This window comes from Ranitomeya variabilis, chromosome 2 (assembly GCF_051348905.1).
Source record: "Ranitomeya variabilis isolate aRanVar5 chromosome 2, aRanVar5.hap1, whole genome shotgun sequence".
NCBI classification, from domain to species: domain Eukaryota; kingdom Metazoa; phylum Chordata; class Amphibia; order Anura; family Dendrobatidae; genus Ranitomeya; species Ranitomeya variabilis.
Genome location: NC_135233.1, coordinates 217,856,747 through 217,871,641, shown reverse-complemented (window position 1 = coordinate 217,871,641; position 14,895 = coordinate 217,856,747). Strand labels below are relative to the sequence as shown.

Here is a 14,895-nt window from a genome sequence, read left to right as displayed (position 1 = left end):
TAACAGAAACCACAGAAATCAGTATTTTGATAATAAACACTTCTCTATGTTTCCCATAGATTATTATCTGTCCGTCTACGGATCTTTTACCAACAAGATTCTTAAAGAGACGATTTTTACAAGGTTGTTTTTCTTTTCATTGCGTTTTAAATATATTTTCAGAAGGGGAGAAAAAACAGAAACGCAAAAACGGAAAACTTCAATGTCATGAAGGGATTAAAAAATGGGTTTTACTGAATCTTTCCTCACAAAACTATATCAATGTACTCCGCCTCCTCTGCTCTATAATATGGAACCTGCATTTTAAACTGTATTTTCTTGGTGACAGGTTCTCTTTAAAGAAGATTATTCACCACAAATGTTTCTTGGTAAACTGGACACATGATGTAATATTGGCAGTACAGTGGAATAAAACTTTTTACAAAATTTGCCTCAGTTATGTAGATATTAGTCATCAAAATACTTGTCGATACTGAGGTAACTTTTGTGAAATCAGAGTGGGAATTGCCAGAGAGTTTTCGTTAGAGGGGGTGTACTTCTTTTCCCTCTATGACGCTGGCCACATCTAGAATATGGGATCCAGTTTTAGGCTGCACATTTAAAAAAGGATATTCAGAAATTAGAGTCAGTTCAAAGGTGGGAAACTAGATTATTACATGGGATGGAGACCTCTCATATGGTGAGATGTGGAAAAGTTGGGCTTCTTACATGAGATCTCATTAACATATATAAATATATGTGTGGTCAATACAAAGGTTTAGCACATGACTTACTTATTCCTTGCAAGGACCATACTTAGGACCAGTGGGCACGCATTACGGGTGGAAGAAAGGCTATTCTGACAGCTAAATAGGAAAGTGTTCTTTACAGTTAGAGCAGTCAGACTTTGGAATGCCGACCACAATAGGTAGTAATGGCAGACACTATCACCGCTTTTACAAAAGAGCTGGATGATTTCCTCAATACTCATAACATTGTGGGTTATAGTTAATTTAGTGACAAAGTGCACAATTGGTGGAGAAAGGTTGAACTTGATGGACCTAAGTCTTTTTCAACCTATGAAAAAAAGTATAAGTAACAAGCAACACATCAGAAAAAGAACACAGCCCCACAATAGCTTAGAGCAGATTTCTCAATGTGTGAGATGTGAGGATACAGCCCTAATCTCCTGGTCTAACCTTCTGCATGAATCAGTGTGGAGGTAGAGGCAGCACAACTGAGTTTATCTGTGTCACATTACAAACCCTTCTATCAGCTTTCATCCTTCTTTGATAGCACAGTCACCATCTCTGCTGTCCTGCCTCTTCCCCACACTGTCTGGTCCGAGATGCATCAGTCATCACACTAATGTCTAATGCAAACATAACAAAATAACAAAATCATTTTATTTCACTCTGAAGTCACTACTACATCATGTGACCAGTTCAACCAGAAAACTTTGGTGAAAAGTCCACTTTAAACTGCAAATGAATAACATATTGTTATAAAGTGTATGTTATGCAAGCAAAGAAAGTTAAAATAACAGCTATTTTGTTTTTTTGGGGTGGATGATGTCAGCAATCTTTTCTATCAAGGTTAAGACAAAATTAACTTACTGTGACGGGCAGTGACCACGTCCTCATCTGGGCCCATGTTGATTACTGCATCACCGGCATCAGGGATCATGGTGCTGTTGAGGATATCTCTATTTTCCACCATGGGTCCATGAGGAGCGACATCAGTCACAATTTCAGTTTGTTCCTCATGCTTTCCTATAATGTAGAATGTTGAAATTAGTATTAAAAGCTTCCCAAACTAAAGTTTCCAAATGTTTATTGAAAAAAAATTAGCTCAGTGGTTAGCACTACAGCCTTGCAGCACTGAGGTCCTTGGTTAAAATCCCGCCAAGGACATCGTTTGCAAGGAGTTTGTGTGGGTTTCCTCTGGGTTCTTCCAACACTCCAGAGACATACTGAGGGGGAATCTTGATTGTAAGCCAGAATGGGGACAGTGATGGCATTGTAAGTAAATCGTTAATACTGTTTTATTAAGCTCTTTTTTATATTAAAAATATGTCACAAAAGCCCTGAGAACTTACTGTCAGAGGAAATGGCCACATCCTTATCTGTTTCAATATTGATGACAATATCAGCTGGAGCGGGAGTAGAGATGTCGGCGTTCTCAAGGACATCTCTCTTTTTGACCATTGGTCCATCCTCGTGTTTTCCTGCTAAAGAGATCAAAGAAATCATTATTTTTAAAATAACATTTTCTTTCTCCATGATTCTTCTAGATTATTACGTCTCCTGTTAGTGCTTATCTATGACAAGATACTTTAACAGTTTCGCAACCGCCCACTGTAGATAAACGTTAAACCTGTTTTATTAATCTCTTTTTTATATTAAAAATATGTCATAAAAGCCCTGAGAACTTACTGTCAGAGGAAATGGCCACATCCTTATCTGTTTCAATATTGATGACAACATCATCTGGAGCGGGAGTAGAGATGTTGGCGTTCTCAAGGACATCTCTCTTTTTGACCATTGGTCCATCCTCGTGTTTTCCTGTTAAAGAGATCACAGAAATCATAATTTTTAAAATAACATTTTCTCCATGATTCTTATAGATTATTACGTCTACGGTTAGTGCTTATCTATGACAAGATACTTTAACAGTTTCGCAACCGCCCACTGTAGATAAACGTTGGAGCTTGCTGGGCTTCATGCAGCGCTGACGTTTGTAATGACATAGTCGGTGGTCCCGCAGCACTCATGACCCCCAGGGTCCTGCAACCACTGTAATTCCAGTGCAGAGCGATAGCTCTGACAGGTGTCATCATTCCCGTAAAACACCTGAAGGGTTGAGAAACTTTTCGAATTTGGTTTTGAGCACTTTGAGGGGTGCAGATTTTAGAATGGTGTCATGTTTCAAAAATTGTGCCGATGATCGCTAGACATGTGGGAAATGTTATTTATTAACTTGACTAAAGTAGTAGAATAACGTAGAATAACACTACTACTTTCTTCAAATTCTACTACTTATAGGGACCAACACAGAACCTGTTCAAACACCAGGCGCTTCTGAGTCCCCGCTCCCTTCCCTCCTCGGGTGAGAAGCGCCAGTGTAAATCTTTTCTCTGTTATTTATTAAATATTTTGTGTGACAACACTCTGGTTTAAGGACTTAAAAATTTAAAAATTAAAAATTGCTAAATTTTCAGAATTTTTTTCACATTTCTGTCATTTTCAGACATAAACACAATTTATATTTAACAAATGTTACCACTATAACGGAGAACAATATGTAACGAAAAAACTGTCTCAGAATCGGAGGATCCGTTGAAGCGTTCAAGAGCTATTACCACATAAAGTGACACTGGTCAGAGTGAAAACAATTGGCCTGGTCATGAAGGCGAAAAAAGGCTCTGGCACGAAAGGGTTAAGAGACCATTTCTAAACAGATTACCGTAATTACATATCAAATGTCCCCAGAGTAAGTCATCAACGTCATAAAGTGGACTGTTACCAAGTTATAAAAAAGCAAAACAATAACTATTTGCATATAGATTTTACAGTCTTGTCAAGGGTTAGAAAAATATAATTGGTTTGCTTGAAAAATAAGACCACCCCTGTGTCCAGGTTGTGCCTGGTATTGCAGCTCCGCTCCAGTGAAGGGAATGGTACAGAGCTGCAATACCATGAACAAGCTGAAGATTTAGAAAGCATCGGGTTTTTTTGTTTCTTTTTTATGGCAGCCCTGTTTTTCTTATCCGGGAGAACTGCTTTAGTGTCAGATTGGTTAGGCTGTACTTACCAAGAGGTTTAGGACTAGTCTCTCTATCTTCATCAGTAGAACATCGAGATTCATCATTTCTCCTGGATTTATCCTTTTTCAGATGTCTTTAAAATAGTAAAATATAAGGAATATTGTGAATTACAAAGTAACATATCTTTATTCTGCAGAATGAAATATAGACTCATATGTTTCTTCATTCATCATTTTATCTCTTACATTCTGTAGAAACATGGGCAATAAGTAACACTTGGGCATTTATCAACCATTTTCATGTACATGACAGTAATATGTGTGGATCGTACTGGATTGGAAGGTTATATGAAGATTAGACATGGGTGGAATTGAATTCTGCTCATATTTACAAAACTCAGAATTTTGGAGAACAGATTGTTTGTAATTCACTCCACGCGAATAAAGCAAAGTGGAAGCTATCTGCAGCCGCCAGCTTGCGGAACAGTAGAGCGCTGGCAAAAGGTTTAGCTCTCCTCTCTGACGACTTCTGCTGCTTTATTCTCCATGGCCAGTTTTCCACACTACCATTGTACCGCGCCTCTGGCCAAGCGTTCCCTGTGGATTGGAACTTTGGCTACAAGCGGGCCGAAAGGTCTTTGCTCATGCAAGTCCCAACCAAGAGTCAACACTGGGCCGGAGTTGTGGGCAGAGAGCAGTGGGGGCTTCCGGAGAGGGGCTTGGTGATGTATGAACTTTATTTTCTTCTTACATCCTCCATTTATTACGATCTGGGACTGGGGAGACCTCAGAACATAATAGGGAACAATCAATTTGTGAAGAATAATTCTGCTGTGAATCGAATCTCTAAATAAAATCTGCATGATTTGGCAGAATTTTGTCAGAGCCTCTCATCTGTAATAAAGATGTAATTTTTTGTTACAGACTCCCATGTACAATATAAATCATCCTTTACAATACTCACCTACATATGATACTACACATGACACCAATGAATAATCCAAGGAGGAGTATGCTGATGGAAACTGCAATATAAATGATGTATTCATTCCAAGGGATCTTTGTAGGAACAATACCATCCACTGAAAAAGAAGAAAGAATATATATATTATGTGTATTCAATAACTTGTCTGTAATACACTGTGCCATTATTATCAAAACAGTCCTATTAAGGGAATCTGTCAGCAGGCTTTTGCCATGTTATCTGAGACAACCATAAAGTAGAAGCATAGACCTTTATTATAGCGATGTGTCAGTTACTGGACTGTTCAATAGAATCACTGTTTTACCAGCAATTATCACTACAGGACAACTGGTCTTGCGCCTCCTAGTCCAACCGCGCCTCCCATTCCAACCAGGCCTCCAGCACTGATTAGCCGCATTCTGTCAATAGACAATATAAACAAGCTGTGGCGGGTTATACACAGCTCAAAAACCGAGCCCTGCTCAATCTGCCGCAGAGAAATCTGTGACTCGATTATATTTTCTATTGAACTGTAGGATCCGGCAAGACGATTAAAAATATGGGAGTTTAGTTTTGCAAAATTATGTCTCAGGGATGATTCCATATTAATATATAATAGATATAATGGACAATACAGAGATCTATCCAGTTGCTTAGGTAGAGGCCAATGTTTCCTGGTGAAAGATTGTGACCTGGGCCCTACCTCCATATTTGTCAGATGTATGGTCCCTTGTAGCAGTCCAGATCCTGTGAAGACATATGTATCTGCCCCCTCATGTACAATGTCCCCTTCCTGTAATAAAGTCCCCAATTCTGGCCCTTCATATAATAATATCACCCATCCTGGCCCCTTCCTGTAATAATGTTCACATTCTAACCCAATCCTGTAATAATATTCCTCGTCATGGACTTCATTCGGTAATAATATCCACCATCTTGATATAAAGTCTTTATCCTTGGCTCCTTCCTGGTATAATGTCCTCCATCGGAGGCCTATTCCTGGTATAATGTCTTCCCTTTCCTGGTATAATGTCCTCAATCCTTTGCCTCTTCCTGGTATAATGTCCTAACCCATTCCTGTAATAATGTTCCCCATCCTGGACCTCATTCAGTAATAATATTCACCATCTTGATATAAAGTCTTTATCCTTTGCCTCCTCCAGGTATAATGTCCTTCATCCTGGGCCTCTTCCAGGTATAATGTGTCTCCCTTTCCTGGTATAATGTTCTCAATCCTTTGCCTCCTCCTGGTATAATGTCCTTCATCCTGGGCCTCTTCCAGGTATAATGTCTCCCTTTCCTGGTATAATGTCCTCAATCCTTTACCTCTTCCTGGTATACTGTCGTCCATCCTGAACCCTTTTCTAGTATAATGCCCCCATTCTGAGCTCCTTCCAGTTATATATCCCCATCCCGTTTTTTTTTTCACTAATAATGTCCATGTTCTATAGCTCTTTTCTAACAAAAGTAAAAAAATGAAATTATTCTATTCAAATTCCCCCACTCCCACTACTCGGTGACTATTTGTGCCGCAGTGAACTTCAGCTCAATGTCTGTCTGCAGGGCCCACCTACCCAGGCCTGGTCGCACTCACTGTCACCTCGATCGTTAGGCCCCGTACCAATCTTTCTATTTCCAGGCATGTAAACATATCTAAAGGGCCTGTGTGTCTAGAGGAAAAAAAGGTTAAAAGACATCTGGAGGCTTTTCCATAAAGAGATGATATTACTAGATATCTGCTCTAGATGGCTGGAGAAGAGGGATTGATCCAGGAGTGGAGTCTAATTGCAGTATTTATTAGGAAGGAACATTGGCTGCAGAACATCGGGTTTACTTCCAATGACCACTGACAGATAATAGATAACCTATCCACGTAGCTATGTGACTTACATCCACAATCCTCAGGTCCTTTGCACTGTTCGGTGCGGAGAAAACACTTGTCCTGTCCGTTTTGGCAGCCTCTGGTGCTGTAGACCACCCTGGTACAAATGCCTGAAAAAATGAGACATCAATTAGCTGTAGGCAAACACTGTAGGAATTTTTCTCCATGTATCAGTGTAATTCTCGGCAGTCTTCTAGTGGAGGAGAACATCAGATGTCTACAGCTCCTAATATATTATACATTATTCACTGCACCTAATTTACTTCTCCAGACCCAGCACCATTTCTTATAAGTCACTCTAGGACTGCACAGATCACAATTATAGGAAATCCCAACATGCTGGACAAATTAGTCCCCGTTAGTCATAAAACTGTATTATTTCCCCTGTGGTAATGATGAAATCACGCGACTGAAGATCACAGACACAAGTGACTCCATTATTCCTTACAGGAAGATCTACATTTACTCTTACAATTAGTTCGAGAGCCTAGAATAGGGAACACAGGATGGGAAGGGGTAACACATGAAGACTCCGCCATGAAATGTATCATGTGACTTATTAGCAATCTCAGCCACTCAATAAAAGTTATAGAAGAGCAAATATTCGGTGTCTCTAATGAAGCAGAGTCTGACCCCCATCATATTACACTGGGTCCTATTAGTGATTGTCAGAAGGTTCTGGTGCCAGATGGGAAATGTGAAGGTTATATCTTAATTGTGAGTTACTTACCGCATGTTTTTGAGCACGGACCAAAGATCAGGTGATTAGTGTTGCCTAGAAATTAAAAGTAGACATTAAAGAAGATCTCTGCTGACAAAATCAGAAGTGACATGTATTTCCTATACCTCCCTTCTGTTATATGTAGACGTTATTGTATCTAGCCCGCATTGTTACACCGCTATGTCTTATCTATATATTATTTGACTAAATGCTTGTATCAGTCCTGGTCATGTATTCAGCATTAGATCCTTCATGACCTTTGACGTACATGTACGTCAAAGTTCGTGTCCTTGTCTTTAATGCCGTTCGCATGTCCAGCCTGCATGTCTCCTGGCAGTTAATGGCTGATTCATGTGATTTTAACAGTTACGGGCGAAGTAGAGCTCCACTGATGGGTATTAGCCTGTTTAATGCCGCTATGAATCTCTGACATTTTCATTTAATATGTGCCGTTGGGGTGTCATATCAGAAGCTGATCGGCGTACCCGTGACATGTTGGGGGTAACGATGGGTTGCCATGACAGCCGAGGGTCTGCTGAAGATGCCTGTAGCTGGCGTTCACAGGAGAACGTGGCTTTAGCTATACATAGCAGTGTTTTCCACTGTTATCTATAGCACAATCAACCAGACAATCGCAGCTTCAAGTCCCTAAAGAGGACTATTGAGTACAGTAAAAATACAGTAAAAAATGAAAAAAGTTCATTCAAAATTAAACACTTTAAAAAAATAATTCTAAATACACTTTAGTCGCTGCATTTGTCAATAGAGATCTCAATGTGACATCATGAGGAGCGGAACACGAGGAGCGGAACATGGGTGATGTCACAATGGGTCAGATAACTGCAACCACTAAACATGGAGCAGCTCCATCAATCTATATAGGATTAATATAATATTAATGTATAAGGACCAAGCCGCGTTAGAGGGTATTATGAAAGTATGGGGGCCGCATAGAGAGACATTCTTCATGTGTTGGGGCACAGGGAGACATTACTACCACTGGGCCACATAGGGTGACAATATTAACTCATGATGAACACATGGGGGACAGTTTTACCAGATGAGTGCCACATAGGGGCCAATATTAATTTATGGGGGCAGCATAGGGGGACATTATTACTATATGGGGGCCAGAAAATGGGACAAAAATTACAGTATATGGGTCACATAGGAAATGATTAAAAATCGAAATCGCCAGAATAACATTTCTTGGCAGCCGCAACATTGCAATAAAAGGCGATCAAAACATTGAATCGACCCAAAATGGTATCAGTAAAAATGTCAACTCAGAGCGCAAAAAGTAATCCTTCACCCAGCCTAATGGGGCTTACCCCGTAATATGTGAATATTTGGAAAAGTACTTACCTGCTGGGATTGTATGCTTTGGCCAGGAATCATGGCGGCGGATGTTAACAGGCGCCATATGCTTTGGCCAGGAATCATGGCAGCGGATGTTGATAGGCGCGCCTTCCACATATGCTAATAGCACACTGACGATTAAAAGAAATCGAAAGAGCATTTCAGCCTGGAGAAATATCGCTTAATGTGTAATACACAGTGAGCTTCTTCAGACAAAGCCTCTTCCTGCAGCGTCGCTGCCTTATAGCCACACATTCCGTGATGTCACAATGGAGATCTCAATGTGACATCACAAGGAGCGGAACACGAGTGATGTCACAATGGGTCAGATAACTGCAGCCACTAAACATGGAGCAGCTCCATCAATCTATATATGATTAATATAATATTAAAGTATGAGGACCAAGCCGCGTTAGAGGATATTACGAATGTATGGGGGCCAATATTAATGTATGGGGGCAGCAAAGGGGGACATTATTACTATATGGGGCAAGATAAGGAAACAATATTACTGTATATGGGTCACATAGGAGGAAATGATTAATATATTAGGGGCACATAAAGGGACATTATTTGTATATAATTTAATTGCTTATTGTATGTGGTAGTATTGGTACACTGTGTGCAAAACTTAAAGGGGTTGTCTGGCCCTTATTTTGCCCCCTAAAAAGTAATAATGCCCTGTGTACCCCTTTGATAGCCACAGTAACCTGAGTTCCCCTATAACCATAAGTGCCCACTTTACATTTAATAATGTCCCGAGTCTCCCCACTGTACAGCTCCCCTATACACAGTATGATGCTCTCGTATACACAGTATAATGACCCCTCACTGTATAGTACCACCAACACAGTATACTGACCCCTTTAGTAGCTGCCAAACTGTTTTATGGCTCCAACACTATATGATGGCCCCCTCACTGTAATCTCCACACTGTGTGATGGCCCCTTCACTGGAATCCCCACACTCTATGATGGTCTCTCACTGTAATCTCCACACTGTGTGATGGCCCCTAACTGTAATCTCCACACTGTGTGATGGCCCTCTAGATCGCCTCCATATAGTATAATGCACCAGATAGTCCTAAATATAGTATAATGCACTCCCTAGGCCTACTCTATATTGTATAATGCACCTCCCATAGGCAGACTCTATAGCACAAGGCAGCACCCCATAGCAGACCTTGTAGTATAAGACAGCACCCCAATAGGCAGACTCTGTAGTGTAATGCAGCACCCCATAGGCAGACCCTGTAGTTTAAGGCACCACCCCCATAGGAAAAACCTGGAGTATAAGGAAGCACCCCTATAGGCAGACTTTGTAGTATGAGGCAGCACCCCCATAGGCAGACCCTGTAGTATAAAGCAGCATGATATACAAAAAGAAAAATATTCAGCTCACCCACAAGAATCCAAATGTTGTGAAGACATCCGAGAAAGGATAAACGTCCAGCCAATGACGTAGTAAATGCAGGAAAAAACTTGAAAAAATCCAGCTCCAGGAGAAAGAAATATGTTTAGTTAAAATTCGAATTTTATTTTGAATAAGATGCTAAAAATCCCAATAACAAGTGGCTGAAAAGAGAATCACATAACAGCTCTCACTGTCAGTATTTCTTTCTCCTGGAGTTGGATTTTTTCAAGTTTTTTCCAGTATAAAGCAGCACCCCCATAGGCAGATCCTGTAGTATAAGGCAGCAGCCTCATAGGCAGACCCTGTAGTTTAAGGCAGCACCCCTATAGGCAGACTCTGTAGTACAAGGCAGCACACCCATAAGCAGACCCTGTAGTATAAGGCAGCACCCCCATAGGCAGACCCTGCAGGATAAGGCAGCACCCCCATTTGGGGACCCTGTACTATAAGGTAGCACAGCCATACATGGACTCTGTAGTATAAGGCAGCATCACAATAAGCAGACCATGCAGTATAAGGCAGCACCCCATAAGCAGATCCTGTAGTATAAGGCAGCACTCCCATAGGCAGACCATGAGTATAAGACAGAGCCCCCATAGGCAGATCCTGTAGTAAAAGACAGCACCCCATAGGCAGACTCTGTGATATAAGGCAGCAGTCCCATAAGCAGACCCTGTAGTATAAGGCAGCAGTCCCATAGGCAGAGCCTGTGGTATAAGGCAGCAACCCCATAGGCAGACCTGTAGTAAAAGGCAGCACCCTCATAGGCAGACCCTGTAGTATAAGGCAGCACCCCCATAGGCAAACCCTGTAGTATAAGGCAGCACCCCTATACGCAGACCCTGTAGCATAAGGCAGCACCCCCATAGGCAGTCTTTGTAGTATAAGGCAGAACCCCAATAGGCAGACCCTGTAGCATAAGGCAGCACCCCCATAGGCAGAACCTGTAGTATAAGGCAGCACTCCAACAGGCAGACCCTGTGGCATAAGGCAGCACCCTCATAGGCAAACCCTGTAGTTTAAGGCAGCATCCCATTGGCAGACCCTGTAGTACAAAGCAGCACCCCCGTAGGCAGATCCTGTAGTATAAGGCAGCACCCCCATAGGCAGACCCTCTAGTATAAGGCAGCACCCCATATGCGGACCCTGTAGTATAAGGAAGCACCAAAATAGGCAAACTCTGCAGTATAAGGAAGTACCTCATAGGCAGACCCTGTAGTATAAAGTAGCACCCCCATTGGCGGACCCTGTAGTATAAGGAAGCACCCCCATAGGCAGATGCTGTAGTATAAAGCAGCACCCCCATAGGGAGACCCTGAGTATAAGGCAGCACCCCCAATAGGCAGAACCTATAGCATAAGACAGCATACCAATAGCAGACCCTGTAGTATAAGACAGCTCCCCCTTAGGTAGACTCTCTAGTATAAGGCAGCAGTCCCATAGGCAGACCCTGTAGTATAAGGCAGCACCCCCATAGGCAGACCCTGTAGTGTAAGGTAGCACCCTCATAGGCAGACCCTGTAGTATAAGGCAGCACCCCCATTGGCAGACCCTGTAGTATGAGGCAGCATCCCCATAGGCAGACCCTATAGTATAAGGCAGCACCCCATAGGCAGACCCTGTAGTATAAGGCAGCACCACCATAGGCAGACCCTGCAGTATAAGGCAGCACCCCATAGGCAGACCCTGTAGCATAAGGCAGCAGCCCCATAGGCAGACCCTGTAGTATAAGGCAGCACCACGATAGGCAGACCCTGCAGCATAAGGCAGCACCCCATATGCAGACCCTGTAGCATAAGGCAGCACCCCCATAGGAAGACCCTGTAGTTTTGGGCAGCAACCCATAGGCAGACCCTGAAAATAAGGCAGCACCCCATAGGCAGACCCTGCAGTGTAAGAGAGCACACAAAAGGCAGACCTTGTAGCATAAGGCAGCACCCCCAAAGGAAAACTCTGTAGTATATGGCAGAACCCCCATAGTCAGACCCTGAAAATAAGGCAGTTCCCCATAGGCAGACCCTGCAGTATAAGACAGCATACCCATAGGCAGACCCTGTAATATAAGGCAGCACCATCATAGACAGACCCTGTAGTATAAGGCAGCAGCCCCATAGGTAGACCCTGTAGTATAAGGCAGCATCCCCATATGCAGACACTGTAGTATAAGGCATAACCACATAGGCAGACCCAGTAGTATAAGGCAGCACCCCCATAGGCAGACCCTCCAGTGTAAGGCACCACCCTCATAGGCAGACCCTGTAGGATGTGGCACCACTCTCATAGGCAGACCTTGTAGTTTTAGGCAGCATCCCATAGGCAGACCCTGTAGTATAAGGCAGCCCCACCATAGGCAGACCTTGTAGCATAAGGCAGCACCCCCAAAGGCAGACCCTGTAGTATAAGGCAGCACTTCCATAGTCAGACCCTGAGAATAAGGCAGCACCACCATAGGCAGACCCTGCAGTATAAGACAGCACACCCATAGGCAGATCCTGTAGTATAAAGCAGCACCCCCATAGGCAGACCCTGAGAATAAGGCAGCACCCCCAATAGGCAGAACCTATAATATAAGACAGCATACCAATAGCAGACCCTGTAGTATAAGACAGCACCCCCTTAGGTAGATCCTATAGTATAAGGCAGCAGTCCCATAGGCAGACCCTTTAGTATAAGGCAGCAGTCCCATAGGCAGACCCTGTAGCATAAGGCAGCACCCCCATAGGCAGACCCTGTAGTGTAAGGCAGCACCCTCATAGGCAGACCCTGTAGTATAAGGCAGCACCCCCATTGGCAGACCCTGTAGTATAAGGCAGCATCCCCAAAGGCAGACCCTATAGTATAAGGCAACACCCCATAGGCAGACCGTGTAGTTTTAGGCAGCATCCCATAGGCAGACCCTGTAGTATAAGGCAGCCCCAACATAGGCAGACCCTGTAGCATAAGGCAGCACCCCCAAAGGCAGACCCTGTAGTATAAGGCAGCACTTCCATAGTCAGACCCTGAGAATAAGGCAGCACCACCATAGGCAGACCCTGCAGTATAAGACAGCACACCCATAGGCAGATCCTGTAGTATAAAGCAGCAGCCCCATAGGCAGACCCTGAGAATAAGGCAGCACCCCCAATAGGCAGAACCTATAATATAATACAGCATACCAATAGCAGATCCTGTAGTATAAGACAGCACCCCCTTAGGTAGATCCTATAGTATAAGGCAGCAGTCCCATAGGCAGACCCTTTAGTATAAGGCAGCAGTCCCATAGACAGACCCTGTAGCATAAGGCAGCACCCCCATAGGCAGACCCTGTAGTGTAAGGCAGCACCCTCATAGGCAGACCCTGTAGTATAAGGCAGCACCCACATTGGCAGACCCTGTAGTATAAGGCAGCATCCCCAAAGGCAGACCCTATAGTATAAGGCAGCACCCCATAGGCAGACCGTGTAGTATAAGGCAGCACCACCATAGGCAGACACTAAGTATAAGGCAGTACGCCATAAGCAGACCCTGTAGTGTAAGACAGCACACCCATAGGCAGACCCTGAAGTATAAGGCAGCACCCCCATAGGCAGACCATTAGTATAAGGTAGCACCCCAATAAGCAGACTGTGTAATGTAAGACAGCACCCCCATACGCAGACCCTGTAGTATAAGGCAGCACCCCCATAGGCAGACCCTGTAATATAAGGCAGCAGCCCCATAGGTAGACCCTGTAGTGTAAGGCAGCACCACAATAGGCATACCCTGTAGCATAAGGCAGCACCCTCATAGGCAGACCCTGTAGTTTAAGGCAGCACCCCATAGACAGATCCTGTAGTACAAAGCAGCATCCCTAAAGGCAGATTCTGTAGTATAAGGCAGCACCCCCATATGCGGACCCTGTAGTGTAAGGCAACATCGCCTTAGGCAGCCTCTGAAGTATAAGGCAGCACCACAATAGGCAAACCCTGCAGTATAAGGAAGCACCCCATAGGCAGACCATGAAGTATAAAGCAGCACAACCATAGGCAAACCCTGTAGTATAAGACAGCACCCCATAGGCAGATCCTGTAGTATAAGGCAGCACCCACATAGGAAGACCCTGTAGTATACTTCAGCACCACCATAAGCAGATCCTGCAGTGTAAGGCAGCACCCCATAGACAGACACTGTAGCATAAGGCAGCACCCCATTGGCAGTTCCTGTAGTATAAGGCAGCACCCCCATAGGTAGACCCTTTGGTGTAAGGCAGCACCCACGATAGGCAGACCCTGCAGTATAAGGCAGCACCCCATAGGCAGACCTTGCAGTATAAGGCAGCACCCACATAGGCAGACCCTGTAGCATAAAGCAGCACCACCATAGGCAGACCCTGAGAATAAGGTAGCACCTTATAGGCAGACCCTGTAGTATAAGGCGGCAACACCATAGGCAGACCCAGCATGATAAGGGAGCACCCCATAGGCAGACCCTGTAGCATAAGGCAGCACTCCCAAAGGCAGACCCTGTAGTATAAGGCAGCACCCCCAAAGGCAGACCCTGAGAGTAAGGCAGCACCCCATAGGCAGACCCTGTAGTATGAGACAGCACACCCATAGGTTAGGTAGACCCTATAGTTTCCCATAGACAGTCCCTGTAGTATAAGGCAGCACCCCCATAGGCAGACCCTGTTGTATAAGGCAGCACCCTCATAGGCAAACCCTGTAGTATAAGGCAGCACCCCCATAGACAGACCCTATAGTATAAGGCAGCACCCCATAGGCAGACCCTGTAGTATAAGGCAGCACCACCATAAGCAGACCCTGCAGTATAAGGCAGCACCCCAGAGGCAGAAAC

At 43.8% G+C, this 14,895-nt stretch overlaps 1 protein-coding gene across 1 annotated transcript in view; it reads right to left on the bottom strand.

Annotated features, from left to right (window-relative positions):
* LOC143809258 (uncharacterized) overlaps positions 1 to 8,882 on the bottom strand; it is a 31,068-nt gene extending 22,186 nt beyond the window's left edge. The window contains exons 1-8 of the mRNA XM_077292368.1: positions 8,677 to 8,882; positions 7,321 to 7,365; positions 6,599 to 6,700; positions 4,709 to 4,826; positions 3,793 to 3,878; positions 2,415 to 2,543; positions 2,078 to 2,209; positions 1,596 to 1,751 (exon numbers count right to left, since the gene is read on the bottom strand). Coding sequence (XP_077148483.1) covers positions 1,596 to 1,751; positions 2,078 to 2,209; positions 2,415 to 2,543; positions 3,793 to 3,878; positions 4,709 to 4,826; positions 6,599 to 6,700; positions 7,321 to 7,365; positions 8,677 to 8,830 — 922 coding nt within the window. The 5' untranslated portion in view covers positions 8,831 to 8,882. The remainder of the gene's footprint in view (positions 1 to 1,595; positions 1,752 to 2,077; positions 2,210 to 2,414; positions 2,544 to 3,792; positions 3,879 to 4,708; positions 4,827 to 6,598; positions 6,701 to 7,320; positions 7,366 to 8,676) is intronic.
* Between the last annotated feature and the right edge of the window lie 6,013 nt (positions 8,883 to 14,895).